General features: G+C 49.2%; 12 protein-coding genes across 12 annotated transcripts; 8 read left to right on the forward strand and 4 right to left on the reverse strand.

The window, feature by feature from the left end:
* The first annotated feature begins 1,939 nt into the window (after nucleotides 1–1,939).
* On the forward strand, nucleotides 1,940–4,520 carry EV420DRAFT_80482 (uncharacterized protein). The gene is made up of 7 exons (XM_060483526.1): nucleotides 1,940–2,520; nucleotides 2,573–3,151; nucleotides 3,203–3,262; nucleotides 3,312–3,431; nucleotides 3,485–3,532; nucleotides 3,582–4,025; nucleotides 4,076–4,520. Exons 1-7 carry the CDS (start codon nucleotides 2,085–2,087, stop codon nucleotides 4,234–4,236), a joined length of 1,848 nt encoding a protein of 615 aa, XP_060339734.1. The 5' UTR covers nucleotides 1,940–2,084; the 3' UTR covers nucleotides 4,237–4,520.
* Nucleotides 4,521–5,042: 522 nt separating this feature from the next.
* On the forward strand, nucleotides 5,043–5,405 carry EV420DRAFT_1634342 (uncharacterized protein; the record flags this gene model as incomplete). The annotated part of the gene is made up of 2 exons (XM_060476309.1): nucleotides 5,043–5,197; nucleotides 5,255–5,405. The coding sequence occupies 2 exons, from the start codon at nucleotides 5,043–5,045 to the stop codon at nucleotides 5,403–5,405; spliced, it is 306 nt and encodes a 101-aa protein (XP_060339735.1).
* Nucleotides 5,325–6,590, forward strand: EV420DRAFT_80499 (uncharacterized protein). Its single transcript, XM_060483528.1, has 2 exons — nucleotides 5,325–6,206; nucleotides 6,257–6,590. The coding sequence occupies exon 1, from the start codon at nucleotides 5,409–5,411 to the stop codon at nucleotides 6,090–6,092; it is 684 nt and encodes a 227-aa protein (XP_060339736.1). The 5' UTR covers nucleotides 5,325–5,408; the 3' UTR covers nucleotides 6,093–6,206; nucleotides 6,257–6,590.
* A 257-nt stretch (nucleotides 6,591–6,847) lies between these two features.
* EV420DRAFT_1497605 (SH3 domain-containing protein) lies at nucleotides 6,848–8,082 on the forward strand. The gene is made up of 5 exons (XM_060470929.1): nucleotides 6,848–7,152; nucleotides 7,209–7,592; nucleotides 7,645–7,684; nucleotides 7,735–7,938; nucleotides 7,991–8,082. Exons 1-4 carry the CDS (start codon nucleotides 6,880–6,882, stop codon nucleotides 7,773–7,775), a joined length of 738 nt encoding a protein of 245 aa, XP_060339737.1. The 5' UTR covers nucleotides 6,848–6,879; the 3' UTR covers nucleotides 7,776–7,938; nucleotides 7,991–8,082.
* A 620-nt stretch (nucleotides 8,083–8,702) lies between these two features.
* Nucleotides 8,703–10,412, reverse strand: EV420DRAFT_1634345 (zf-DHHC-domain-containing protein; the record flags this gene model as incomplete). Its single annotated transcript, XM_060476310.1, has 8 exons — nucleotides 8,703–8,946; nucleotides 9,001–9,156; nucleotides 9,206–9,374; nucleotides 9,421–9,451; nucleotides 9,506–9,955; nucleotides 10,004–10,036; nucleotides 10,090–10,148; nucleotides 10,196–10,412. The coding sequence occupies 8 exons, from the start codon at nucleotides 10,410–10,412 to the stop codon at nucleotides 8,703–8,705; spliced, it is 1,359 nt and encodes a 452-aa protein (XP_060339738.1).
* Nucleotides 10,413–10,432: 20 nt separating this feature from the next.
* EV420DRAFT_1497615 (Quinolinate phosphoribosyl transferase) lies at nucleotides 10,433–12,502 on the reverse strand. The gene is made up of 11 exons (XM_060470930.1): nucleotides 12,390–12,502; nucleotides 12,208–12,334; nucleotides 11,869–12,156; nucleotides 11,646–11,812; nucleotides 11,538–11,587; nucleotides 11,469–11,484; nucleotides 11,294–11,419; nucleotides 11,025–11,232; nucleotides 10,823–10,971; nucleotides 10,657–10,766; nucleotides 10,433–10,604 (listed from the first exon to the last, which is right to left on the reverse strand). Exons 1-10 carry the CDS (start codon nucleotides 12,444–12,446, stop codon nucleotides 10,707–10,709), a joined length of 1,248 nt encoding a protein of 415 aa, XP_060339739.1. The 5' UTR covers nucleotides 12,447–12,502; the 3' UTR covers nucleotides 10,433–10,604; nucleotides 10,657–10,706.
* A 188-nt stretch (nucleotides 12,503–12,690) lies between these two features.
* Nucleotides 12,691–13,543, forward strand: EV420DRAFT_1298264 (exosome component 4; the record flags this gene model as incomplete). Its single annotated transcript, XM_060468356.1, has 2 exons — nucleotides 12,691–12,974; nucleotides 13,042–13,543. The coding sequence occupies 2 exons, from the start codon at nucleotides 12,691–12,693 to the stop codon at nucleotides 13,541–13,543; spliced, it is 786 nt and encodes a 261-aa protein (XP_060339740.1).
* Nucleotides 13,544–13,792: 249 nt separating this feature from the next.
* Nucleotides 13,793–15,162, reverse strand: EV420DRAFT_1497628 (putative methyltransferase). Its single transcript, XM_060470931.1, has 3 exons — nucleotides 14,917–15,162; nucleotides 14,663–14,870; nucleotides 13,793–14,603 (listed from the first exon to the last, which is right to left on the reverse strand). Exons 1-3 carry the CDS (start codon nucleotides 15,115–15,117, stop codon nucleotides 14,098–14,100), a joined length of 915 nt encoding a protein of 304 aa, XP_060339741.1. The 5' UTR covers nucleotides 15,118–15,162; the 3' UTR covers nucleotides 13,793–14,097.
* Nucleotides 15,163–15,228: 66 nt separating this feature from the next.
* EV420DRAFT_1258012 (putative citrate synthase) lies at nucleotides 15,229–19,298 on the forward strand (the record flags this gene model as incomplete). The annotated part of the gene is made up of 17 exons (XM_060466867.1): nucleotides 15,229–15,261; nucleotides 15,489–15,556; nucleotides 15,606–15,658; nucleotides 15,715–15,974; nucleotides 16,041–16,138; nucleotides 16,192–16,365; nucleotides 16,419–16,800; nucleotides 16,858–16,969; nucleotides 17,472–17,522; nucleotides 17,577–17,621; nucleotides 17,674–17,751; nucleotides 17,804–17,934; nucleotides 17,987–18,097; nucleotides 18,156–18,198; nucleotides 18,260–18,691; nucleotides 18,742–18,904; nucleotides 18,959–19,298. The coding sequence occupies 17 exons, from the start codon at nucleotides 15,229–15,231 to the stop codon at nucleotides 19,296–19,298; spliced, it is 2,574 nt and encodes an 857-aa protein (XP_060339742.1).
* Nucleotides 19,299–20,145: 847 nt separating this feature from the next.
* Nucleotides 20,146–21,341, reverse strand: EV420DRAFT_1616388 (cyclophilin-like domain-containing protein; the record flags this gene model as incomplete). The annotated part of the gene is made up of 7 exons (XM_060475115.1): nucleotides 20,146–20,192; nucleotides 20,244–20,552; nucleotides 20,600–20,746; nucleotides 20,799–20,972; nucleotides 21,022–21,134; nucleotides 21,184–21,231; nucleotides 21,286–21,341. The coding sequence occupies 7 exons, from the start codon at nucleotides 21,339–21,341 to the stop codon at nucleotides 20,146–20,148; spliced, it is 894 nt and encodes a 297-aa protein (XP_060339743.1).
* Nucleotides 21,342–21,439: 98 nt separating this feature from the next.
* EV420DRAFT_1497647 (small GTPase superfamily) lies at nucleotides 21,440–22,727 on the forward strand. Its single transcript, XM_060470932.1, has 8 exons — nucleotides 21,440–21,582; nucleotides 21,642–21,671; nucleotides 21,723–21,773; nucleotides 21,826–21,869; nucleotides 21,982–22,044; nucleotides 22,093–22,121; nucleotides 22,169–22,244; nucleotides 22,297–22,727. The coding sequence occupies exons 1-8, from the start codon at nucleotides 21,552–21,554 to the stop codon at nucleotides 22,540–22,542; spliced, it is 570 nt and encodes a 189-aa protein (XP_060339744.1). The 5' UTR covers nucleotides 21,440–21,551; the 3' UTR covers nucleotides 22,543–22,727.
* On the forward strand, nucleotides 22,728–25,788 carry EV420DRAFT_1497656 (P-loop containing nucleoside triphosphate hydrolase protein). The gene is made up of 11 exons (XM_060470933.1): nucleotides 22,728–22,905; nucleotides 22,953–23,204; nucleotides 23,260–23,483; nucleotides 23,538–23,636; nucleotides 23,691–23,991; nucleotides 24,043–24,296; nucleotides 24,352–24,437; nucleotides 25,111–25,136; nucleotides 25,187–25,243; nucleotides 25,295–25,445; nucleotides 25,498–25,788. The coding sequence occupies exons 1-11, from the start codon at nucleotides 22,903–22,905 to the stop codon at nucleotides 25,614–25,616; spliced, it is 1,572 nt and encodes a 523-aa protein (XP_060339745.1). The 5' UTR covers nucleotides 22,728–22,902; the 3' UTR covers nucleotides 25,617–25,788.
* Nucleotides 25,789–26,852: the final 1,064 nt, after the last annotated feature.

Here is a 26,852-nt window from a genome sequence, read left to right on the forward strand (position 1 = left end):
CCTGTATGCCGATTTCGAAATCGTGATGGCAAGCAGACAAATTCAAGGGCCACTGTAAATTTCGGTAGCGACACCTTCAACATTATTCATGACGAGTCCATCACCAGAAACCAGCGCACATAGCCCTTAATCTGGAGCCATCCCCAACAAATACCACTGGGCTCTCCACCACCACTCCTCTGAAAAGGCCAGGACAAAGTTCCACATCCAGAACCTCGGAGAAGGCTGGAGGGGCACGAAGTCACCAGTGGCATACAGGAGTTTCTTCTCATGAGTTTTCTCAAGATCGGCCAATCGACACGTCGGCAGAGAACGATCTTCGAATATAATACCGCTGGCGTTACTTGAGGTTACTTGTCGTGTATGGAATTGTATCGAAGCTGGGTTGTTGACGCACGCTTCTCTAAAGGGCTACTGAATGTCGCATCAAGTCCGCCAAAAGTCTCATCACGCCACGATATGAAGCATATTATACATTTCCTCTAGGTAGCTACAAAATTGATGATAGCTTCAAATAGGGAATGTAGCTTCAATGGCCTGGGTTACTTGATTTTCAAACAGTAACGCGAGATTCTGAGAAAGAAGTATAAACATTATGAGCCAAATACCAAAAAGAACAGAAACCCACGTCGCGTGTGGATCACGGTGGCAGTCACGGAGAGTGGACAGTCACCGGAATCTCTTATATCATGGTCGGTGCGCGCCCCGGCATGCTTCCTCCGAGGATCAGCTTTATCGGTAGGTGGGAAGAAAACAAAGACGTACACATAAGTAATAACACCTACAACACTGCAATGGTAGATGAAGGCATTCTTACCAGGATTATATCGCAAATGGCAGCGGAAACTGAAGAATAAGTAAACATTGGATTCAACGTAGAACCTGATTAGAAATCTCACATCCTGGGTTCATAACCAAGGCACCGGGCGAAGTTCCCGGATGCCAAAGTTGATGAGGCCCGTGAAAGAGCTCAGGTTTACGGAGCAATCTAAATGCACCAAAGTAAGTACAGTAGCGAAGCAATGAAGGGATGGAACACACTCCAAGGATATGATATGACCTATCTCCCTTCAATTGAAAGAGATAGATCATCTCAGCTAGGATAAGTACCACAGACTGCGACACACTGTACAATATTGTAAGAGAAGATGGGCATATATGTGAGGACGAACGTACAATCCTAACTTCATCATCGACTCCTCCTCCACATGAGAAGTCGAAGATGCTTGTACAACGATCGAGGTATGGAGATCTGAAAACCATTAGCTGACTTGAAGACGACGAGGGTAACTGCGCACCGAGGGGCAAAATAAAGCCATGATGACCTGGGGTATTTGATTTTTACTCAAAAGCCGCTTCTATTAACGCAGTGTCCTAGAATGACGATGGTTAATGAAGACTTTGACCAGCAACAAGTACATACAAGAGCTGGCTTAATTCGGAGGCTCGAGCGATCCTGCGACGATAATAGTGAGATTTGGATGGGAGAGACCAAAGAATAAAGTGGAGCACCTTCAGGGATCACAGGAGCCTCTCACGACAATACTGGTGTTACCAGTGATGCCGTTATATCCCAAATGATGCGTATATCCTGCAAGGCAATTAGTCAGCACGGTGATGTCTCTATGGGGAGAAGGCGCTTACATTGGGTTGTACGCAGCTCTTATCTGAGCTGAGCACGTTTCATCACCGAGAATACAGCATCTGACAAGAGAAATTAGTATTTGGGTGGGTAAAGATGAGCACTTGCACACATTCTGGCAATCATGTCGTCGATGCTTTGGCTAACACGACAACTGCAGCAGGGACCACGTCTGGTCCTGCATACAACGACCTGTTTGATCTGATATCGTGTAGCATCATTAGATGGGCATCAGAAAGAAACTGAGTGGCTTACCGAGGGGGTCGTATCCAGATGATGGATGTTCGCCAAAGAGAGCAAAAGCCGTGACGCGATCGCTAATAGGACTTACTTGAGGGCTGGTCAATTGCCTCGTGTATTATACCACCACCGTCTTCATACCCTTACATTTCGATACCCTTCGTTCGATACCCTTCTCTCCATGAATTAGACTTTTCCAAGCATGGCCAAGACGAAGGCTCCTAAAAAACTCAAGGAATACCCTGTGCCTACGGATCGACACGCCCTCGTCATCGTCAATCCTTGGGGCGTGCCTCCGGAAGGCTTCACCCGGTGTACCCCTCAACAATGGCGGGGCTTCTACAACAACCTGGCTAGCTGGGTAGAATGTGCTTGCGGTATCCAGCCTATTGGAATGTGGAGAACGTCGGAAGGAGGTCGAGAGCAGGTCTTCGTGGACATGCCATTTGGCGGCGATGCTCTCACCACCACCATCCCTGGGACGAACGACAGATCGTTGACTAAGCTTGGTCGTCGCTTACTGGGTGCGCACTATGCATCGCGTTTCTTCTGGTGCCCAAGGGCTCTCAACGCTTGGCAAGGCCATGTCGTTTCCGTATACGAATATGACTGGAAGAGGCATGGCGATCTGGATCGAAGTGCGCTTTGTACCCTTCCTTCCGTATTTTCTCTTGACACTTCCATTGGCAGAGTTTGACCATTTTATCCAAGATACCCCAGCGTTGACAGATGAATTTGTATGTCGGCGCGGCGATAACTACCCTCTCCCTGATGCGCCGCTACCGAATCCAGTCAAGTGGCTGCTGAAACTGCCACCAGCTGATGCCTGGGCCACACCTGCGCCAATAAACGCGTCTCTCAGTAACGTGTCTGCAGTAGTGACACCACCACCTCTTTCTCAATCTCCCCCCGCAGCTGCAGCTTCACCATCGCCTGCGCCGGAAACCTTTATCAAACGCGATCCATACGAAGAAGAGGATGAGTTAATGCAACATGTCAAAAATGAGATGGAAGACCCTCCTGTCAAGTTCGAGGATCAAGCTGACTTCAAAGAGGAGGATAATGATCCGCGGACGATGATCAAAAGGGACCCATACGAAGAGGAGAACGAGCAGATGGATGGGCTACGTGATTTGGAACGTGATCGTAACTCGGAAGAGCGACAACACGTGGAGCGGTGGCAGCCTTATGAGACCCCTTTGTTACCAGGAATGCGTCAACGCGACGGGGAACCCATATGCGTCAAACAAGAAAGTGAAGACCCACGTCGTGAGCTTTCTGTAATCCCATCTGTCCATTGGCTGATGGAAACCTGTATAGCACTCCATGAAGAAGCCGCTGAAGGAAGGATAAATGTAAAGCAAGAAGAGCAATCACGACGTATGTTTCCTCTCGTTCTTTTAGACCTTTTCAGGCTCACAAGCTATAGCATTGTACAACGAGGAAGAAGGCCGGAGGATCCTGGCTGATCTCTTAAGGATGCAAAGAGAGGAAAGGGTGCAGCGTGAAGAACAGTCAAACCAGGCTGTGCAACAAGTCAAGCGTGAACGTATGTTTCCAATGCTATCGCTACTATGGATGGTGGCTTATATGTGTGCGCAGCCGTGGATAGCGGGTTGGTGCCTAGCGGCAGAGGTCGAAATTTCTCTGGTTGGTATCTGGCAGTTTTACAGCTCCATATGACTGACTTTAATCATAGGTCGTGAAGGGCGAGAGTATAGGCGAGAAAGGGAGCGAAGCCAGACGCTTGCTTCGAGTTCATCACCAGTGCGAGTCAAGCAAGAACCCGACGACGGCCGGAGGAACATGATGCTGGCTTCTCCGACTTCGCAAGTTGACGATTTCTTAAGTTCATGTCTGCCCGGAGGGCAGGAGAGAGGAGAACGACAGAACATTGATGATAATAAAGCAAGATGGGTACGCAGGGAATACCAGAGGCTGAACGGAGACAGACACGAGCTCCAGTGGGACCGCCGTATTAATGGTGATATGCGAAGGAGAAATGACGAACGGCGCAGAGAGGGCGAGAGACAACATGACGAGGACGCGCAGCGTGATCAACGTAGACCAATAGTTAAGCGCGAACCGGTGGATCAGTCCCTTAATGATGGCAGAACGAGGGACCCGCGAAGAACCCAGCCTGGTCAGCATTTGTGCTTTTTCCTCAGTTAGTTTGCTGAACAGCAGTACTAGCCCCAACCGCTGATCCACGGATCAGAATTAAAAGAGAAATGGATGATGGCTCTGGTATGTTTAAGTCTCGTACCTTTGACAATTCTGAAGTTTGCGCTCGAGCAGGTACAAGTTTAAGTGGACGATCGGACCAGTGGAAACGTGTTAAGAGGGAGATGTGAATTTGACATAACCGTGAAGTGTATTTACCATGTTTATTGTATTAAACCGATGATTGTATCGACGCGTAACTGATTTTATATGTATGTAGGGATAATGTACAGTTGCAAGATCTGGCGTTTTTATGCATTTACTCGTTTCATGTGCTGTATCACGGTCACCAAAATACGTGCTATCCAATCACTAGTGCTGAACAAATTATCGATGAGAAATTTCCTGCACTCATTCAATGTTCAGCTGACTGGCGCGTACACAGGGGGCCCCTATACACGTATCTCATCGTGATTTTCCCGTTTTAGTAGGGAGCGCGGGGAAGTACGTCTACTCTGCACTTTCCGAAATGATGTTTAGGTCCAGTAAAGAGTACTGTGCATCCCAGTAAGTCTCATCATAGCTCCGTTCCCTGCCCAACTTAGTTGTATTCGTCATCATAGCAACATGAGTGATTCACGCTCGCTTCCTTCCCTCCTTGAGGCTGGGAAACCCATGTCTCTGATTTACAACTTGAACACAAGTCTTAGATGGAGAGTATTTAATAATCGTCAACTACAAAGCCAACTTGCTTCTGCGACGTGCTGACGCGATGGGTTTCTTCTCTTTCGCCCCTTTTCGTCATGACTCGCTGGTTACCAGCAAAAAAAAGTCTGGGATAGTCGTGCAGAACCCTCATCGGTTGATACCTGGCGTAGTTCAACCCATCCGCTTTTCTTTACCCATAGCAAGGTGGTGCGAGACGATAGCTTCGTGTTACGACGGCCGTGACGACTCAGGCCGTCTCTCCGCTCTTGAATCATGCTACGCTACTCGCATGGAACACTACCGTTCTCGGGCGGCTATTTCCCATGAGCTCGTGGTCGTCTATATCCTATCGGGCGATGACGAACAAGTAAAGGCGGGAAAGATCGATTCAAGAGTAATGGTTATCGAACCATTCAATCAGGGAGAGAGATCTGAAAGCGCAACGTCAGTACTTACAGTCAAATCTTATTATTGAGCTGTTGCTAACTACGGTGTTTGAAGCAAGAACACAGAACGTTCAGTTCGAGATCAAGAAGTGAAGGGCTATGGCACAAGTGACGCCGACCTTGTCTCATTTGGGGCTGACCTCAAAGACACTGGTCGCAACCTTGATAAATACGACCTTGTACAGAAGCTCGATATACCACCGTGAAGGATGAACATCATCCTCTGCGCCTCTCTGGCGATGTCAATAATGCAAAGCGCGAAGAACTGCAGTCTCATGCACCATGGCACGTGCATGCAGTTCGCTGCTCTCTACATCGAAACTTCGCGGTTTTTATGCATCACAGAAGGCGACTCGAGCCCGTACGGCATCAAAGTTGGGCCCTCCTGCGCGCGACGCGGAATGGTGGCATCTGTCCGGCTCGTTGGAGACGACTGTGCGTTATTACCTGGTGGAACCAAGGCCATGGAGAATATCCTGACAGCGCTTTGCGACGGCTTGATAGACGAGGAGATTGCCCAAGAAGTAATCGCCAACTTCGAGACTGCTATTCGTGCCGACATTGCCTTGATGCCAGATAAACGCAAGGCACCAGTGACACAAATGCTGCTCTTGTGCAAGGGGTTATCCACAGCAATTCGGATGAGTCTGGAGAAGAAGGTAGTGGCAATGAAGAAGAGGAAAAATCAGTTTGAGGATTGCCTACGGGAGATTGAAGAAGAGAAGCGGAGGCTTGAGGAGGAAGAGCAGAGGCTTGAGGAAGAAGAACGGAAGCTTGAAGAGAAAGAGAAGAAGCTTAGGGAGGCAGAGAAGAAGCTTGAGGAGGAAGAGAAGAAGCTTAAGGGGGCGGAGCAGAAGCTTAAGGAGGAGGAGCGGAAGCTTAAGGAGAAATAGCAGAGTCTTGACAAATACTTGAACGCGCTTGAGGAGAGCTGGAGCGAACTTGGGGGCATTATTTGCAGGTTTGAGAGCGTCCAGGCGGAACCTAAGTAGAGAAAGTAGATAAAGGTACGATCATGCTATCAACTGTCATTCGGTATTTGCTAATGGCGAACTAGCTAGTCTTGGGTCGGCATACGTGCGCTCGTCTTAGCCTAGTAACCAAGTGCCCGTAGTCTTTTGTACTAGTTAGTTCTATCTTCACTCATAAGCCCCCGGTAGATGTTGTTGACGCTTCCGTCTGAGCGGAATGCGCTTTGTTAAAGGTAAAGAAAAGCTGCAGGAATAGTCAAGGTATACATGTCTTACCTCTCAAACATTCCCAGTCACTGCACTTAGAACATAAAAAGGGTCTACTGTTTGAAATCGACGACTCAGCGGGAATATAGTTGCCTCCATGCCTTATTGTATGACAGCGTGTGCTACTCCTGAAGAGGAGTTGTGAGGTTGAACGAGTGGCAATAGTCATCGACAAGCTCGAGAAATACGTAGTCTCCCCTAGCCTGCAGACTCTTAATTGTAAGGCAAGGGGCGGACATTCACGGGTCAGTACCGCGGCCCTCGTTGCTGAAGCTGAAGATTTGGAAAGATCTCCTAGGTAGTCAGAGATTATTTACACTAGATTCTGCTATACAAGAAAATGTTATTCATTTTACCTGCGAGCCTGTCATTGGAATCGATTAATTCAATTAATTTACGGCCGACGGCCCGGTGAATCTTGGCTCTTACCACCATCTCGACCATGGACTCCTCTGCCTTGCTTGCTCATATCCTTTCCCAGACAAAGCAGAACATCGAATTTCTTGCCTCACAAAACAAGATTTCTCCCAGCGATGCCAGGGATATCATTGCCAAGTTGCCTCAGGACCCAGCTGTAGCCGACATTACCAGGTCTACCCAGAATCTGCTCGTACGGTCGCCGCCGCCGCCTCCAATTCCTCAGCCGTACAATTCACCGCCAGTTACTACTGTCTCCAAGGCCAGGGCAATCTGGGGATACAACGAGTCCAGACAAGTTGCGCTCGTTTCTCTTTCATAGTCTCATTCATGCAAAATACTCATCCACGACAGGACCCTCACGATCTTTCGTTCCGGGCCGGCGATGTTATCGAAATCGTGGCAGAAGCCAATGCTGACTGGTGGACAGGACGGCACAATGGTGTCGAGGGCTTGTTCCCCTCGAATTATGTCGAACGGTTGCCACCCGATACGGTCGCTGAGAAGGTGGCACCTTACAGTCCTCCCCCAAATGCACCTTATAGCAATCCACTATACCAGCCTCCTCCTGGACCACCCGTGGGATACGGTCCCCCTCCCTCGCAATACAACGCTCCGTACCCAGCTTATCAGCCGCCACCGCCGCAGCCAGCTCCAACTCAGGTGACCACCCAAGTCACTGTCGAGGAGCCCAAGAAGTCCAAGTTCGGACTCGGAGGGGGCGGCCTGAAGAATACTGTAAGTGGTCTTTATCCGTCCATCAGTCCGGTAACACTGAACGCATGTCTAGTTGGCTCACTCTGCTGTTGGAGGAGTTGGATTTGGAGCAGGTCTGTTGTCATTTTTCATAATCCTTTCTTTCGATACTGATCCCTTTCAGGATCCGCTGTCGGAAGTGGGATCATCAACTCTATTTTCTAAACACGCTTTATCTTTCACATCTTTGGTATGGACTTTCACACAGATCTAGCTTTTATCGGGAGTTTGTCATATCGTTTTTCTCTATCACAATTCTCATTCTTTAGTCGTTAATCAATTGTAACGTTTGGGTATAGATAGCCACAAGCGGATTACTACTCTTACAGTAAGCGCGTTGATGCGTAGTTGTAACCCTGTCTGATATTCTCTCATTCAAGACAGGATCTGAACCTGGAGAATAACTATACGCAATGCACTTTGTAATTCCAACAACTCATTTGCTGAATACGATTTTGAGCGTCAATATCAGTGCCAACTCGGATCGGTCTCATCTACGTTGCACGCCAAAGAAGATGGGTGAAGTAAGCAGCCAGACCGCTATGCGTCGCGAGCGTACAGCAATATTTTTACATTTGTCACCTCCGAATTTTTCAGGGTACATGTTTCTCTGGGGGGCTTTTCGTCGGTGTGTGGCTCTGACCGATCTTTGGCTTCCATACAACCCAAGTCCTTAAGTGGAGTTTATCACTGGTCTCTCCGCACCATCCGCTTCTACAACATCCGTATATTACTCCGACAGGCCATCTAGTGTAGAATGCATAGCCGCTTGACATTCGAACATGCCGCAGTTGGTATTGTTTCTCGGCACAACACCTACTCCGACCTTCTATGCTGGATACTCTTTTAAGCTAATCGTCACGGTTTAGAAGAGGCTGAGAAATTTTCTAGGCTGTGATTTTGCGCCGAACAACTTGGTATAATGACCATTTTGGAACTACAGGTACGATGCTCTAGCCGTAAGCATGCCATTGTGGGATTAAGTATCATCACAGATGCCTACTAAACTTGCAAATACTAGATGTACACACATACAACAAGGGCGTTTAGATAGTGTTCCATGGTGAGGGAATAAGATAATCGCGCTTAATGTCATTGCAACTCCACAGGCCACTCCTTCCGTCTCCTCCATCTCCCTGCCTCGTCAAATCTGGGATTGGCGGTGTAGTTCAGTCCATCCGACAGCCCTCTTCCAACAGGGAATATCCATCCTACCCACCAATCCCCCATCACGTCTTCCCAGCCTTTTCTCCCAGAGCCTAACCACCATAAGTTACCCTCTTTTCCTATCCGTCCCCACTCTACATCCCACGAACGGTGCAGACGAATTTTTTGGCTATAAAGGCAATACATCAGAAGACCACACGCGCGGAACGTATGGAAACCTCACGTGAACCCGCAGAGACCAAAGGCATCATTGAGCATATGCCCTTCGCGTTCTTTCATGCTTCGGTCATACATAGCTTCGACCGTAGTCTGTGAAAGATACAGAAGCCGGACATGGGAGATAAATAGCGTTGTAGTAAATATGAAGAAAAGAGCGCTCCTATACAACCAAAGTTAAGACATGCACGCGGGTGAAACGAGGGACTTACAGTGCAATGATAACTACTTGCTGAACGTCCAAGTCGCCGCCTGTGGCAGTAGCGGATCGTATATTATACGTCAGTAAAGTGGCAAAGGTATATGCGGTGAATATGGCAGTGGCTTGATTGAAGTTGATGAAGAACTTGTGGTTTCGCGCGCCGACACATTGACCAATCCCTACAAACTATGTCAGCATGCGTAAGAAGTATGGGAAAATACGTACAAGGGCAATGGTGATCGTACTTAAGCACGCACTAGCCAGCTTTGGTAAGAATTCGAGGTAAGTAGGTAATCAAGAAGGAACGTACAGTGCCACAAGCGCTGCAGTGGTGCGCCCGATGTGGCTTGACCAATTCGTCCCTAGTGCAATAGCGATACGCGGGTAAGAGGACTGGATTCGTAGGTGGTCGTCGTTCAATATGCATCATAGACATTCGTATCCGAAAGTCGAGTTCTTTGTCTTCTGTCCAGTTGCCATCGCTCCGTGGAGGTAGCGATGTAGACGCCTGGACAGGTGGTGGATGCGAAACGTGGTTATTATGTGTTACACCTTCGTCAGTTTCATCACTGTCGTAAACAGGTCTTGAATCGTGCATTTCTTCGTAAGACGGGCCTGCAATGCTATCGTTTCCTGCCCTAGCTGGATTACCCATCGCGCCAGATTCAACGTCGGCATCAGGTCCAATGAACGAAGGCGGTACGGGTGGTATATAGGGTGACTGCGTCAAGGGTGGTGGGTCCGGCGACCTTGGAACATGCTACAACACTGTCAGTTTCCAAGAAACCTGGTAGTAAGATGCACGAACATCACGAGCATATCCTGGAGACACAATGACAACCTATAATCCTGCTCTGTGGTCAAATTCAATATAGTTCGGCATCCCTGACGCACCATGACGTACGCCCATAGCATCCAGAGGTACAACGGGCAGAATACCACCAGCATCGCGACTGCAGACAGTTAGAAAAATCAAATGATATTATAGAATAGCACGTACTGGAGGCCCCTCTACTGACGAACGCGTGCTCCCGCCGTATACCCGGAACGCAGAACCTCCCAATGTAAACGTAGGCAGCATATATCATGATACCGGCGGTGATGAAGACCATGAGCTTGAGGACAATCCATGGCTGTTTCTTGGCCCGCCTTGCTGCCCGTATCTCCCTGGTCTGGTATTTTGCATCCTCAACGACACGGCAAATGGAGGGAGACATGCGAGTGCATATGACAAAGTGCCGCAAGTTTGGTTCTGTTTCGTCCGCAACCCTGAGTAGGCTCGGATATCGGGCCGATGCTGTGGCGCCTCAGTGACGCCATTATCATACATCCGCGAATCAGCCGCAGATAAGTACATAGACCAGTCCATTGTACAAATTCTATCACGTTAATATATGAATACATGGTTGCTACAGAAATCAGCTTCCTTCATTTAATTTATGGGTCCAACGGTATACTTACGTCTACGGCGGGTCCATCTAACATCCAACGAAACTGAAGCTCTCCCAAATTCAAACAGGTAATCCAAAAAATCGTTTCACCTTTTGTACCTCCGCTTCGTCTCCAGTGTTCTATAGTCCATGCCGTTAATACCTGGTGACCGTCGCAAGATAAGTGCATAGCCCACCTTAGTCAGATCATCACTAATCTTCACGCAAGGTTTGTTGTCAACGGAAGCGAGTTTGATGACCATATTCATTGCTTTGCTCTTCTCCTTGCCTCCGCTTGATGCCTTGAAGAAGTCGTTACTAAGAAACGTTCCTATTCCAAACGAGGCTACATCCAGAATATATGAGGACGGAACTGATTGTCAGAGACGATAGAGCTACCTTTAAATCCGATCTCCTCCGACTGCTTTTGCAGTTTGAGCGCCTTGTCAACATCAAGCGCATCCGAAAAGGTAATGGTCTTCGTGCGATGGTCGATACCCAGTTTCTCGTACACTGCTTTAGCGCGCGGTGAGAAGATAAAGGGATCACCGGAGTCTTGTCGAAGCCCCGTCCACCGACGAGCGAGTTCGGGGACTTTAATGAAACTCTGAAGTGAGTGAATGAGTTATCGAATTACCAATACTGGCACAGAGGCAAAAATGACTCACCTCGAAGAAAGCGCCAGTTGAGAACGTATCTGTCAACGCAACGAGTGCTTTGGAGTCGGGGAAAGTCTGTTCCCAGAGTTCCAGAGCCAGCGTATTTGCCGTTTCATACCCCTTCAGGGCAGCAACCTGTGGCAAATTTTTTAGCCGCGTTCCACACAACACAGCAATGACCAACCCCCATGAACCACTCGCTATAGGTCAGAGTCAATCTTAGAAAGGAACGACGAGCCAAGGATGGGCATACTGAGCAATCGTTCCCATCGGTGCTATACCGTATTTGTGAGCTAAAAGAACCTGCAGCATGCATATGGTCAATCAAGGTTTTCAATCCGATCGGCTGTAATGAGCACACATTACTGGTTCCCATCAACCTTCCTTTGCCCTGCACTTCGGTAGAGGCGCGTATCAAAGCACCTACCATGATATCTTGCGCATGAAAAGTTCGCCTGCGTCTGGTGCCGAACTCCATATACGCGCAGCCACCTTCCTTGAGAGCCTTAGCCTTGCTGTACGCGATATCTGACATTCATAACTTTAATCATCGGGTCTTATCAGGCAGTAGCGTCTAGACGCACCTTCTTGTCCATCATAGTTCCAGTCCTCTTCTATTGTGTTGTAGTACGTCTCGCTTACACAAGCGAGGATGGGAACCTCCCAAAGAATGGTTTCAACCCACGGACCAGACATGACAATGTCAATAGTGCCTCGCTCACTGTTGTCTGCGGATGGGACAAACGTGATTTGTACTTGCTCAGGCTTGAAACGGTACGCCGAGAGATAGTCTATATATTCAGGCGAGAAGTAGGAGCAGGCTGATTGAAGCCATTCACGCTCGGCTGGCTGTAGAGTAATGTCGGCGAAACCTAGGTGGCATGAATGAACTTGTCAATGAATTGTGGCTATTGGATACCCACAAGATACGACGCCTCTGAGAATGTCGACAAAATGAGGCGTGAAGGATATTTGTTTATCGCGTAGAGTAAACTTGTATACTGCTGTCACTGTCGGGAAATGGTCCAACACGGCAGCTTGCATAGTCAACTAGATTTCCAGTGAATTCGAGCCAGCCTCGGCTGCAGACTGTAGCGACACGAACTTTGTAGAGATCCGTGTCGAGAATCGACGTTGGCACCGCGATATCAGCAGGCGCCATGATAGAGTCTAGATGATGGTAAGTGACAAGGAAGGAATGGAGGAGATGAAGAATACTGCGGGTCAGACAACTTATTAGGGGCTATTCTTGGACGTTGCATTACGTTCTTCAACTCAAAACACGCTTGTCACAGATCCGTGTCTGTTCCGCTCCCATCACCTGAGGCAAAGAATTAAAAAAAAAACAGGCATGGTCCGTATGCTTTTTTAGACATTTCTATTGTTCTTTTTCTTACTTACAAATAATGCAGAGCTCGCGAGTCGAAATACTCAACGAAGGCGGATTTCGCTCGGACGGACGGCGACAGTATGAGTTGCGCGATATCACCATAGATCTGTCCCAGCAGGGCACAGCAGACGGATCTGCCATTATTACCCATGGCCTGACTCAGGTTCTCGTATCAGTATTTGGGCCGCGAGAGGCCAAGATGCGGTCGCAAACCTTGTACGACAGGGCCAACATCAATGTCGAAGTCAGCATCGCCTCCTTCAGCACGGGGGAACGCAGGAAACGCTCTCGCGGTGACAAGTGAGTAGGGGGGAGTCCTGGTGAGCACCTAATATTTATCGTTGCTTTTTTCCGCCTTTTTTTACAGACGAATACTTGAGATGGCGGCGACCATCAAGTCGACATTCGAGCCTGTCGTGCAGACAAATCTTTACCCACGCTCGCAGATCGATATCTTTGTGCAGGTTCTACAGCAGGATGGGGGTCTACTACAGGCCTGTATCAATGCCACGACACTTGCTCTTGCTAGCGCTGGCATCGCGTTGCTCGATTTTGTCTGCGCTGTGACGGGCGGCGTGCATTCGACATCGCCTATGCTCGATCTCACGACGCTTGAAGAAAACGACATCCCTCACGTCACCGTTGCAGTCATGCCGCGGACAGGCAAGGTGACGCTCACCACAATGGAGACGCGGCTCCATGTTGATCGCTTCGAAGAAATTTTCAAGTTGGCGTGCGAAGCGGGCAAGGTTTTTCATGGAGAGATGCGAGCTGCCATACGGTCACGGACCGGTATGCTGATCTCGGCGATGCAGTCAGCTACACAAAATGTCGGGGAGAAGGAAGATGAGCAGATGTACGAGTATTGAAAACTTGTCTTTGTACCGAGATCTTTGATATTATTGTCAACCCTTGGCCAGTTCATCACTTCCTATGACATTCCTTCTAACCTGCTAGTCCGATCTTGGAAGACTCGTGCTCTCTGTATAGTCAATCATCTGTTCAACATCCAAGTTCTGGACTCAGCCAAGCTCAGCCACCACTGTTAAATTTGTTACCCCGCATTCTTCCCCGCGAGACCTCCCGATATATGGCATGTAGATTCAAATTCTCCCCCTGATTTTTCATTCTAGAGTTCGCGATTTATTTCATCAACATGGAACGTGACGCATTTTGATACAGATACACTACAAAGTAATTTTGTAACTCTACGAATTCGAATGTCGCGTTCTATATGACCCTCCATCATGGGACACTACTAAGCTATCAAGTAAAGAGCGGCTTGATCGCAGTAAACCGTAAATCGGGCCGCACGGAAGAAACATAACAGGACAGGCACCCCCAAGGTACCTCGGCGGGTATTATGCGTGAGCGCCGCTTCGTAAGAATCGGCCGATGGTGTGGATGCAACGAGTTGGAGAAATTACTGTCGTGCGACCTCTTTACGCCTGAAACACGCAAGCCACTTATCGCCCTTGTTCCGTTCGACCTTTTTGCCTTCCTCCGTGCTAGTGTACACGGCATCCACAATGGGGCCCTTACCCTCGGCTCGGAGTGTCTCTTCATCAACCGGCTCGAACAGCGGAAATGCCTGAAGGTGAGCTTTCATCCACTCATGGAGATCCTTTACGTCGGTGATAGTATATACAATGCCGCCCGGACGAAGCACGTAAGCGTACTCGGCAAGGAGAGTGGGTGAGATGATACGCGCTTTGTGTTTCCGTGATTTAAAGTGGGGATCGGGAAACAGAAAGAAGAGCGCAGAAAGCGAATGCTTCGTAAAGTAGTTGGGTAGGAACTTCATCGCATTTGCACGGACGATGGAGACATTTTGGTAGTGGGCCGCCGGTGATGAAGGCTCGGCAGCTACCCTCAAGGCCTTGATACGGTCCTCGACATATTGAGAGACCTGCACACGTATTTCCAGGCCTGCAGAAGGATATCACGACAATCAGATGGCGATGCCGACGGAAATATGGACGACGGACCTAACATAAGGGTATCGGGAAATAGAGGAGCCAGAGAGATCAGCAAGCCGCCGAAGCCACAACCGACGTCGGCGAACTCTGGCACCTTGCCTGAGCGGGCAAAGGAAGGGTAATGGCTATCCCAGTCGACACTCTGGGGAGACGTTGGGTACTCCAGGGCATGATCAGAAAATGGATTCGCGTGAGCGCGTTGCCTGTAGTATCTTTTCTGGAAAAAAAATAAGACTTGGTTACATGAAACCGGGAATACTTACCTGGGGTAAAAGTGATGTACTAGTGCCTGCAGGGGGGTTTTCGCTGGTATTTGTTCGTTTTCTCTTACCCATTGTGTAGCAAGATGGAGAGAGAATTGACTTTGGAATTTGGAATGCAACCCCTGCGGCAGCTGCCGATGGCATCATCAGATCATGGCTGACAACGGGACGATTGGCTGCGATCACGTGGACAGGGGTCATCGGAGATATTAGGAAATAATTTTCGAGAATTTAAAAAGGCCCGGCAACGCATTGGGGATCCCCACCTTCCTCTCCATTCGCCTCGTCACGACTTTCTCTCTTACCACCACCATGGCTTTCCAGTCTCGCTCAATATTGCAGCTGGTAAGCCTTGTTTCTTTTTATTTCCAACTGTTCTGGACCTTACCCCACCCCCGCAATAGTCCCGTTCCTCCCTGGGTCGGACAGCAGGTGTCTCGGCCCGATTTTCGACAACGGCTCCGTCATCGAGTGCCCTCAAAGAGCGTTTGGCCCAGCTCATTCCTCAAGAACAAGAAAATGCACGTATTTTTTGCTGTCATGTAACTGCTAGCTGACAGTCATCATTCCAGGTGAAACAAGCCCGACTTGAGCATGGTAAAAAGTCTTTTGGACCGGTAGTCGTCGACCAGCTCTATGGGTACGCTTTTTAAAAAAACTTTTATTTCGTGTTCTCACTTGTTCTTCAGAGGCATGCGCGGTCTCCCTGCGCTCATCTGGGAGGGATCAGTGCTCGACGCTGGTGCGCGCCCTTCCGTATTTTCCTTCCTTAACCGCTACTCACTACCCCCCTATCAGATGAGGGTATCCGCTTCCGTGGAAAGACCATTCCCGAGTGTCAAGCGCTCCTTCCCAAAGCTCCTGGCGGCTCGGAGCCCCTTCCTGAGGCCTTGTTCTGGCTTCTCCTCACTGGAGAAATCCCTACCCAGGAACAGGTCGCGGATCTTTCAAAAGACTGGGCCGCGCGTGCTGCCATTCCTGAATTTGTTGAGGAGATCCTGGACAGGTGCCCTCCTACCCTCCATCCCATGAGCCAATTCAGTTTGGCTGTCACCGCCGTACGTGTCGCGTGCCTTCTTTCACTTTTAGACCCGTGATGGACTGATCTTTGAAACCATCATCAGCTCAATCACAACTCCGCCTTCGCACAGGCCTATCAAAATGGTATCTCCAAGAAGGATTACTGGGGTCCCACGTTCGAGGATTCCATGGACTTGCAAGTGTCTTTGCCTATGAAAATCTTCCTGACGTCACTGACCGCGCGTCTGTCTACAGGATCGCCAAACTTCCTAATATTGCCGGTCGAATTTACCGGAACGTCTTCGGTAAAGGCAAGCTTCCCGCAATTGATCCCGCCAAGGATTATTCTGCCAACTTGGCAACCCTTCTTGGCTTTGGGGAAAATGATGCATTTGTCGAGCTTCTTCGCTTGTACATCACTATTCACAGGTATGCAACTCCCACATGGCTTTGCAGCGTTCCTGATACGACTGTGCCTTTAGTGATCACGAGGGTGGAAATGTTTCTGCTCACACCGGCAAACTAGTCGGCTCTGCTCTCTCAGATCCCTTCCTTGCCTTTGCCGCTTCTTTGAATGGTCTGGCTGGTCCTCTCCACGGCTTGGCCAACCAGGAAGTGCTCCTGTGGTTGACCAAGATGCAGGAAACCATTGGCAAGAACGCTTCGGACGACGCCGTCAAGGAGTATGTCTGGGCGACACTCAAGGGAGGCAAGGTCGTCCCAGGATACGGTCATGCAGTTCTCAGGAAGACAGACCCCCGATACACCGCCCAGCGTGAGTTTGCACTTAAGCATCTCCCTGAGGACCCTCTGTTCAAGCTTGTGGGCCAAATCTACGAGATCGTCCCGAACATTCTTCTCGAGGTCAGACGCCTTTTTTACTCCATTTAACTGATCCGATGGCTGACGGTTTCTATGTAGGCTGGAAAGGCTAAGAACCCTTGGCCCAATGTCGATGCCCACTCTGGTGCTCTCCTGACCCACTACGGCTTGACAGAAATGCAGTTCTACACCGTTCTGTTCGGTGTCTCCCGTGCCTTCGGTGTCGCGGCCCAGCTCATTTGGGATCGTGCCCTTGGTGCCCGTATGTCTTTTCCATTGATCGGCCCCGTGATTGTACTGACCATGAAATTTTCAGCCCTTGAGCGTCCCAAGTCGTATTCGACGGAAGCGATCAAAAAAATGTTTGCTGGAAAAGCTTAAATTATATTACTATGCTCTCTGGATATTTGTATTCACAGTTAATATCATATACCCTATGGGGTCCTTACCTTATTCCTTGAGACGTGAACCTTGCTTGTGCCAGTTTGTGCCCCGGAATCGAGATAAAACCTGAGGTAAATATCCGCAAAATCGATGAGGGGACGGCCCGGATTTTGGCGGAAACCGCATCCGAATGCGTATGTCAGCAAATAGAGGCAAAGTCCACAGCAAAATTTCTGGACTGTACGCCTTCCTCCGACAAGCAACATCATGGGTGTGTCACACTGTCCCTTAACGCCTTCCATTCTCTTACTGTCTGTTTTCTTCTGCAGCTCCGAAAAAAGGAAAGAAAATTTCGCTGAATGAATTCCTGGGCGATAGCGGTGAGTAAATACCGGGCGCGACTTTGGCTGCTGACTGAGCGTCTTACCATCCAGCCCTGGGATCATGGGCGGACGAGATGGATTCTCTGCCGTCTGCTCGTAAGCTATGCGTGCCATCTGCGATGATGGGGTGCTCACTATGTCTGAGCAGCCGCTGCAAGGAATGACGACGACTATGGTCGACCGGGAGACAGACACGGTCGACGTGATGATTTCTTGTCATCGCGACGTACGCCATTTCTATTTCTACTCTGTCCCTTGACTGACTCGGATCACTGCAGCGGATCGTGTCTCTGGGCCCCCTCGCGAAGACCTCCCACTTCCCACTGCACCCCCATACACAGCTTTCATCGGGAATCTGGCGTTTGATTTGGTCGAATCTGAGTTAGAGGATTTCTTCGCTGCGAACAAGGTTCGTCCTTCCGTGCTTCGTACGATTGAATCTCGCTCATCAAATGCCGTAGCCGAAATCTGTCAAAATCATCAAAGACAGAGATGACAAACCAAAGGGTTTCGGATATGTCGAGTTTGAGGATTTGGACGGTCTGAAGGATGCTCTCGCGCGCAGCGGTTCCGTACGTTATGCCGGGTATAATCATGCTGACCATCGTCCACTGACGTTGCGTGTGACAGAATTTCTCAGGAAGAACGATCCGTGTTAGTGTTGCCGAACCACGTCAGTCCCCTTCTCAGTGATGATAAGCGTCTTTGTAAACGTTCTTACTGTAACCTTGTAGCCAAGGAACGCTCCGGCTTTGGTGGCGGAGACGATGGTAAATTTGACAACCCGTGGCGACGCGATGGGCCATTGCCCGACTTGCCATCGCGAGACTCATCACGCCGTCGGTTCGATGGACCGCGTAGTGACGATAGGTTACCAAGCGTCTCTGAGGGCCCAAGCGACTGGCGCTCAAACATGCCGTCACGCCCCGCCCATACTCAGGATGACGGACCCACTAGACGCAGAAAGGACCCCGGATTTGAGGGATCAAGTGGTGCCGCTGATCGGGAGGATTCGTGGACGATAGGAAGTAAATTCAAGCCCTCGGAAGACAGTGGAAGTCGGTTTGGTTCGAGAGGACGTGGGGACATGGGCCCACCTCGGGAACCGGCAGGCGATGACTTTGACTGGCGAAAGTCTAGGTCGCTAGGCAGGAGCAGTACCTCCCGTACGTTCAATCATACTGCAATAAGTATGCGAAGGTTGACTTTTTGACAGCAACGAACTCGACTCCACCTACACCAATGCGTCGGAAATTAGAGCTTTTGCCACGCTCTGGTAGCGCTTCTGGCACTCCCAGTCCCTTGTCTTCACCGAAGATTGGCCCCACATCCTCCGTATCGGCATCATCTGCCCGCTCTAACCCCTTCGGAGCAGCCAAGTAAGCGCCTATGTTTCGCGGCCGCAACCCCAATTGACACATATCGTTTCATAGGCCAGTCGATGTCTCTGGGCGTGAGCAAGAAGTTATTGAACGTCTCGAAAAGGACCGTGAGCACAACCGAGAGCGACTGACAATGTCGCGCACCAACTCACGGACTGCGTCTGAACGTCCTACCATAAGCAGGACCGGTACCCCACCCGCCTCGACTCCTTCATCTCCCCAGCCGTCTCATGCGATACCCAAAACAACTGCTCCGTCGTCAAACGTACGTCCCTCCTTCAGTTTCGCCCATGCGGCGGCGAAGAGGGAGAAAAAAGGTCAAGAGTCTGACCCACCAAAAGATGCTGAGGTCGAGACGGTTACTGCGCAGGTGGCGCAGGTAGAAGTTTGAAGTATGCTTCTATGTAGTCTTATGCACGAATACTTATGCGTTGTTATTATTGCTGTATGGCTCAACTATGCTTGATAGTTTTGTACAATCGTCATCAGCTATGACCATAATTTAAAGGGCTTTGTTCGAGCAGATCGTCTGGACGTCGCTCGACTTTACGAATATATCATGAGGGCTTATTCTCAACGCTGCAATGAAACTTACAGTGGTTTTGAAAACTAACTAAATATACAGCCTGTCGTCGTTCTTACTTGGATGGTATATTTTTGAACTTGTACTAGGGACAGATTCGCACCCTCATAACCGTGCAATTGAGTACGGTATTGTTAGTAGACCGGCAATTCAATGATGAGAGCATCAAGCAAGTATTTGCGAGGAAGTATTAATTCTTGATTGCAATTGGACAGATTGAATCCAGTTAAGTAATATGATGAGGGGAAGCAGCCCGGTAACCATGGTTACTCTAATGTGCAATTTGAGGGGTAAGGTATATATAAGTCAGGCGAGGGGGACTTTGGGGAATCACCAAACAAAGTAGACGAAGGGGGTGTACCGAGTCTACGCCCAACACCTAGCAGACGGACCTCTTGCCTAGCGATGTGTATTAATGACTTCATGATGCAAGCTACGGTCCAAGGAGTCATGCTGGCAGTTGGTAAGAGACCTGATTTCGTTGGAATTCGGTGCTGTGCCATAGTGAACGAAGCCGTATCGATTAAAAAAAAACAGAGACCATACTGGTGACATGTTTGAACACTATATTATGACTCCCATAGTGGTGAGTCTGTGCGTCGTGACTGGTATAACTTTTGTACGTTATGCCTGGGACCGGCGGTATTGCATGTAACTATCTGTATGTAGACTCGGGGTCAATAAATTTCATTCTTCCTCGCCCTGGAATAAGGGACATTAGCTGAAATGAAGGATGAAACATGAAAGGCACACCTTTGAATCGTACGCCATCCTTTGGCTCAAGTTCGGCTTCACGTTGACGCTTGATTCTTTCCAATTCCTTCCTTCTTTGCTCTGCTATTCGTTCATTCTCTTCCCTCTCGAGTCTTGCGTCGTATTCTTCTTCGGTTTCTTGTAATGGCGTTTCGTCCTTCTTCGTGTCTTCGCTACGCTTCTTTCGCTTGGACGTCTTGCGGCGACGACGCGAAGGCTCTGAATCTGTACTGGGAGAACGGTGATGGGAGCGCCTCCTGCGGTCTTCGTTTTCGTTTTCTTCTGAGATGGAGCGATCACGCTTGGAGGCTTGACACGACGTGAGGTTGATGGAGTGCCAGTCAAAAGAAACCTACGTTGCTTTTTGCGAAGCTCAAGCTCGCCACAACTAGTGATTGTTACCGGGGTTGTGGGACGATCCTTCGCATCCACAGGGACATCGACAATTTTTTTGACAACGTCGTCGTAACCGCGAATGACCTTGCCGAATACGACGTGTTTGCCTGTGGCGTAAGTGAGTGTATGCTACGGCAAAAAAATGGAGATATGACGCACCGTTCAAGTGGGGACATTCCCTCAGGGTGATGAAGAACTGAGAACCATTGGTATCGGGACCTCTATTCGCCATACAGAGCAAGGCTTCCGAATCCAGAGGCCGGGTTAGGTCTTCGTCAGGGAACATGCCTCCGTATATCGATTCGCCACCAGTGCCGTTGCGCTTAGTGAAGTCTGTTAGAAGGTCAGATATGCCAAGTTCGGTAGAGAGAGAGACACATGCCTCCTCCTTGAATCATGAAATCCTTGATGCACCTGTGCAGGATGCTGCTCTTGTAGTAGAGCGGCACGCCCGACGACGAGACGCCCTTTTCTCCGGTACATAGGGCTCTGAAGCTAAATTATCTGTGAGAAAAGGATCTGTATGGCTGAACATTGAGCCCACTTTTCGCATGTCTTCGGTGCAGTATCGCTAAAAAGCTCAAAGATGACCCTGTATATGCGCCGCGTCAGCATGAATTATAGCAGGGAAATCATGACAGGCTACCTGCCCAATGGCTGGCCGTCGACAGAAAAGTCCATGAATACCCTTGGTCGGGACATGGTGTGTCGTGTGGGTGGCAACTGGCAATCGAAGAGGAAGGAGCCGCGGCCCTGCACGGACGCGCTTGGGGCTGCTTGGCGGTATTTTTATACGGCTCTCACGGCCATGCTCTCTTTGTCTTACCTGTCTATTTCAGTTCTGCTACCCATTTCGACTTTGATTCGCTGTCGGCGTCAGTAGCGACGCACAGGGCGTCGAGGACCGTCTGAATGCGCAAGTTCAACGTCGTCGTCCTTGGGGGTCGGTGCTGTTTTCCTGTAGGCCTATCGATGCCTGGCTGATCTCTGTTCTTGTGCCAGCTGGAGGTGTGGGGAAGTCTGCGCTTACAGGTCTGCCTCGTACAGCTGGCTGTTGGCTGTGTCTGACCTCGTTGTATGCAGTGCGATACATACGAGATGTGTTCATTGATTACTATGATCCCACAATTGAAGGTCGGTCGACTCGTAGTGGCTCGTCGTACGACAGCTTGATCATTGGGGTTAGAGGAGTATCGACGGACCGTGCACCTTGATGGAGAACTCTCTACGGTATGTGTCTGTCGTCGTTCAGCGCCCATCATCTTCACTCTCGCACTGTAGAACGACGCTGTGCTTGCTTCCTCTTTCACATCGAATGCTTACTCATGTTCCGTTTCTTTAGCTAGAAATATTGGACACTGCAGGCGCTGAACAGTTCACGAGTCTCAATGAAGTGTATATTAAGGTTCGTGGTATCGTCTATCACTCATACAGTTCGCTGACCACTGCGCAGGCAGGACTGGGTTTTGTCCTTGTCTTCAGGCGAGTCAGCGCGCTGTGGTTTCCGACTTGGTCTTACTCGTCCGCAGCTTGACTCAAGAGGCCAGCTTAAAGGAGGTCGATCACTTGCGGCAGCAGATATACAGAATCAAAGGCGGAGATACTGTCAGATCACCTTTTCGCCAAGAATACCTTTTTTGCTCACGTCTGCCAACAGAACATCCCTATCGTCGTTGTCGGTACCAAATTGGATCTCGTTAACGAGCGCGAAGTACAGAAAGGTTATATACAGGACCTTGCCAATCGTTGGGAACATCCATTCTATGAAACGTCCGCCAAACGGAACTGGCATGTGTCTGATGTGTTCGAGGATCTATTGAGACAGATGCGAAATAGGTACCCGCACAGCATCCCATCGAAGAAGAGACCAAAGAGAGGGAAGGATAGCTGCATCGTCATGTAATGTTTTCTCCGTGCACATTTACTTGCTTGTAGCTTTTATTCGTTTTCACTTGTTACATTTGCACATACCCTTCACGCTATGCGAACGAATATACCGTTATATATTTTCAAGGGACTAGCATATACACATAGTTATTCTTTTCTACCGTAATCCTGCTCTATAGACGTTGTGGACGATAACTGATAACGCGTCTTGTGATTCAGGCGGAGGAAATCGATTTCCCGTGTTCCGGATGGCTGTGCCTCTTGTTTGGCTCGTCATGTGATCGACTTCCTCGGTTTAGCGAAATTTTACTCCCTCATTCCCCTTTGTTTTCTTCCATCACCTTCCCCTTTACCCTTTATTTTATCCCATAGTACAATGGTATGATTTTTTCATTTCTTCATTTCTGATTGTTAACATCTCTGTAGAGTTATAACGGTTACAGTGGTGGTGGTGGTTACGGCGGCGGATATGGTGGTGGTGGAGGCTATGGTGGAGGAGGAGGTTGGGGAGGCGGTCATGACGACAAAATGTCCAATCTTGGTGGTGGTCTCCGCACTGTCGACTGGACTAGCACCAAACTCGAGCATTTCGAGAAAAACTTCTACGTTGAAGATAAGCGAGTATCACAACGTAGCGAGCGAGAGGTCGAGGATTTCAGAAAAACCAAGGAAATCAGGGTCAGTTCGTATTTATTTCACTTTTGGAACGAGGCTGACACATGGTTGTCACCAGGTGCAAGGTCGTGCAGTGCCAAGGCCTGTCTCATCATTTGAAGAAGTTGGCTTTCCAGACTACCTCATGACATCTATCCGAGCACAAGGTTTCTCTTCTCCTACACCCATTCAATGTCAAGCCTGGCCGATGGCCCTTAGTGGGCGTGACGTCGTAGCCATCGCGCAGACCGGAAGTGGAAAGACGATTTCTTTCGCTCTTCCGGCCATGCTACATATTAATGCGTAAGGCCTACTCTCCCTCACTTTTATCATGACGAGTTCATCGATCATTTATAGGCAACCGCTCCTGTCTCCAGGAGATGGTCCGATTGCCCTTGTTCTGGCGCCTACTCGTGAGCTGGCGGTACAGATCCAGCAAGAATGCACCAAATTTGGGTATGACTATTACAAAAAATCTCCATTTCGTGACTAATCTCCGATTGCTCGCAGATCCAACTCCCGGATTCGAAACACAGCTATTTATGGTGGTGCTCCCAAAGGACCCCAAATCCGTGACCTGCAACGTGGTGTGGAAATCGTCATTGCCACGCCTGGGCGTCTCATCGACATGCTTGAAACTAACAAAACCAACCTGCGTCGAGTTACTTATCTGGTGATGGATGAAGCAGATCGCATGCTCGACATGGGTTTTGAACCTCAAATCCGTAAGATTGTGGGACAAATTCGACCTGACCGGCAAACTCTGATGTTCAGCGCTACGTGGCCCAAGGACGTTCAGAAACTTGCTAATGTGGGTACTTCATTACTGTCAGGCTCTCTATTACTAATATCGACTTTTCAGGATTTCCTTCGGGACATGATCCAAGTGAACATCGGATCTATGGAGCTAACTGCCAATCATAACATCCAGCAAATTGTTGAAGTTTGCAGTGATTTTGAGAAGCGAGGCAAGCTGGAACGTCATCTTGACAAGATCAGCTCGGAAAATGCCAAGGTTCTCATCTTCGTCGGCACCAAGCGTGTCGCAGATGACATCACGAAGTATCTTCGGGAGGAAGGATGGCCCGCGCTGGCCATTCATGGTGACAAGGAACAGTACGTTTCATCTTTCCCCTTGTGATATTACCGGCTGAAATGGTCCCTTTTTCAGACGCGAGCGTGACTGGGTATTGGGAGAGTTCAAAGCCGGTCGTTCACCGATTCTCATAGCCACGGATGTCGCATCTCGTGGGCTTGGTACGTATTTCATTTTTACAAGCGCTATCGGGAGACCATAAGGAGGTAGCCGCGGATGCGGTCTTCTTCGTGTTGCCTACCCTCCAACGGTAACTATTGCCGTGACCAACGCAATAACTCGACACCGCCTACAGTTTTGACTTTTAGATCGTGGGGCGCGTTTCCCGGCATTGGACAGGCGCTCTAGATTGGACACGTGTACGTCGAGAGGAGTCCCTCTGACCTTTCCAGCCTGGTCCTTCGATGCGCTTCGACGCATGTGTAGGCTCAGCCCAACGAACATTCGCAGTAGTTCTTGGTATGGTAAACGGTTACGGATCGTTTGGAGTTCCAGTCATGGACTCGTTACGACTAACATCCTCTCGGTTCTCGCGCGTAGAAGATCTTTGCCTGTCTGTGTTCTGGACTCGTCGTGCCTCAGTCCTTCTCTCAAGGGCTGGGGTGGACCCTAGGACTTTCTGTGCATTCTGGTAGTGGTTCCGAGATGTTTCCCTGTTTTTCTTTTGTTTTGAGTTTTATTACTCGAAGCGCTTGTTATTCCTATTGGATTCCGTGCATGTTATTGACTGTCTTGTCCTCTTGTTTTCATGTTCTCTGCCATTTCATGTCAATCCATGTATCTGTGTGTATTGGCTCGCATTGCTTGTATCCTGGCTCTGGCTTTCTTCTTCAGATGTCAAGGATGTAGGCTATGTCATCGTGAGTTCTCTCTCAGCTATTGTTTACGTTTGCTGACCTGTTCTGTGTAGAACTATGATTTCCCCAACAACTGCGAAGACTACATTCACAGAATTGGAAGAACTGGGGTATGTATCTTATTTTTTTCATCGGACATTGTATCTGACGATTCTCCGTAGCGTGCTGGCATGAAGGGAACGTCGTTCACCTACTTTACCACTGATAATGCCAAGTCTGCCCGAGAACTCGTGAGCATTTTGAAGGAAGCTAAAGCTGTCGTACCCCCTCAACTTGAAGAGATGACCATGTATGGTGGTGGAGGCGGCCGAAGTATGTATTCCTTTTTGTGCATGACGAGTAGGTACTAACCATTTTCTGATAGGCCGATATGGCGGAGGTGGTCGTGGCCGCGGAGGCGGTGGCGGACGATATGGTGGAGGTGGTGGAGGTGGTTATGGCGGCGGTGACAGTGGATATGGTACTCGGAAAGATCGCTGGTAAGCGAGTGTGCCGCGTGCTTCTGTGCTTGTGCCGTCGTTATTTGTTGAGACTGTACTGGACTGTGTCTTTGAGCCGCTGTTACGACCGAGGATAGATGTAGACTTGTACCTAGACACGCTTATTATTGTATGACACTCAGATTAATCTGGAGCTGCAAAGCTATTTTGCCACCGCTTCAATGATGCATTCCTTATCGCTTATCCTTGGGAAGCGAACTATGTAAGGGAGGCATTAATTATCACCTGGGTCGGTCCCGGAAGAGCTTGCATCATCATATGGAACCTAAGTACTGCTGCGGATCAACGGCAGTACTGCAAGAGAGTGCAGTACCATATGTACTGTCACTTTCCCATTCACATTCCATGCTCGGATTTCAACGTCGCAGCAAGTAGACGTCGGTACCTCCGAAAGGTACCATTAACTTAAGGTTGGTAGCACCATCCAGCACATGTACGCTTTGGGCAGAAGCTCTTTGGCTATCTGCGTGGGATCTTCGGTTTAATCTAGTCGAGCTTCGCTGTACGATTGACTGTCTCCCGTTGACAAGGAATAGAGGCTACTTGAACAAGTTTTATTGCTCACTGGCAGCTACTGCGTCGACGCGGCCGCCACTGCGGAGCACTTTCTTTTGGCAACTTGGTTGCTTTCTTTCTCTGACTACTCTGTCACTGCCGGGTTCAGGCTAGCTACCCGTGAACAGCACACGACCTACGGGTATCTCGTTCACAGTAACCATATGGATGCCTCTCCGTGAAACTAGTACACGTTATTCTTGACCTCGCATTATCACAGCCAACTGCACCAGATGATAACGACGCAACATTAAAATGGATTCCTCTCCTGGTTTCCAACATGTTAGATCTCATTTCTAGATTGAATCCATGAGGAAGGACTCCAAGGCCTGCGCAGCCAGCGCATAAACGGGTCACGACGACTCTCTTTTCATCTCTAAAGGACTTTCCGTTAGAATCGCGCCGCGCGGGGCCGTTCTCGAACGAAGTGAGTCGCAAAAATGAATTACATCTGCGGAAAATGCAACATGGGCGCTAACCATGAAATATGCAGCTTTATATACGAGAAATCCCCCGAGGAAGTGAACGAACACGTAAGTAATTCTAAGTAAATCTCTACGAGAACCCAAACGGCGACTAACTGACAGTGCCATGTGAAGCTCGAAATCTCACACTTTCGGGTTCCTCTTCCGATAAGGCTGTCTGCATATGTATAAAAGGACTG

The sequence above is a fragment of the Desarmillaria tabescens genome (assembly GCF_030435595.1).
Source record: "Desarmillaria tabescens strain CCBAS 213 chromosome Unknown EV420scaffold_1, whole genome shotgun sequence".
Taxonomy (NCBI): domain Eukaryota; kingdom Fungi; phylum Basidiomycota; class Agaricomycetes; order Agaricales; family Physalacriaceae; genus Desarmillaria; species Desarmillaria tabescens.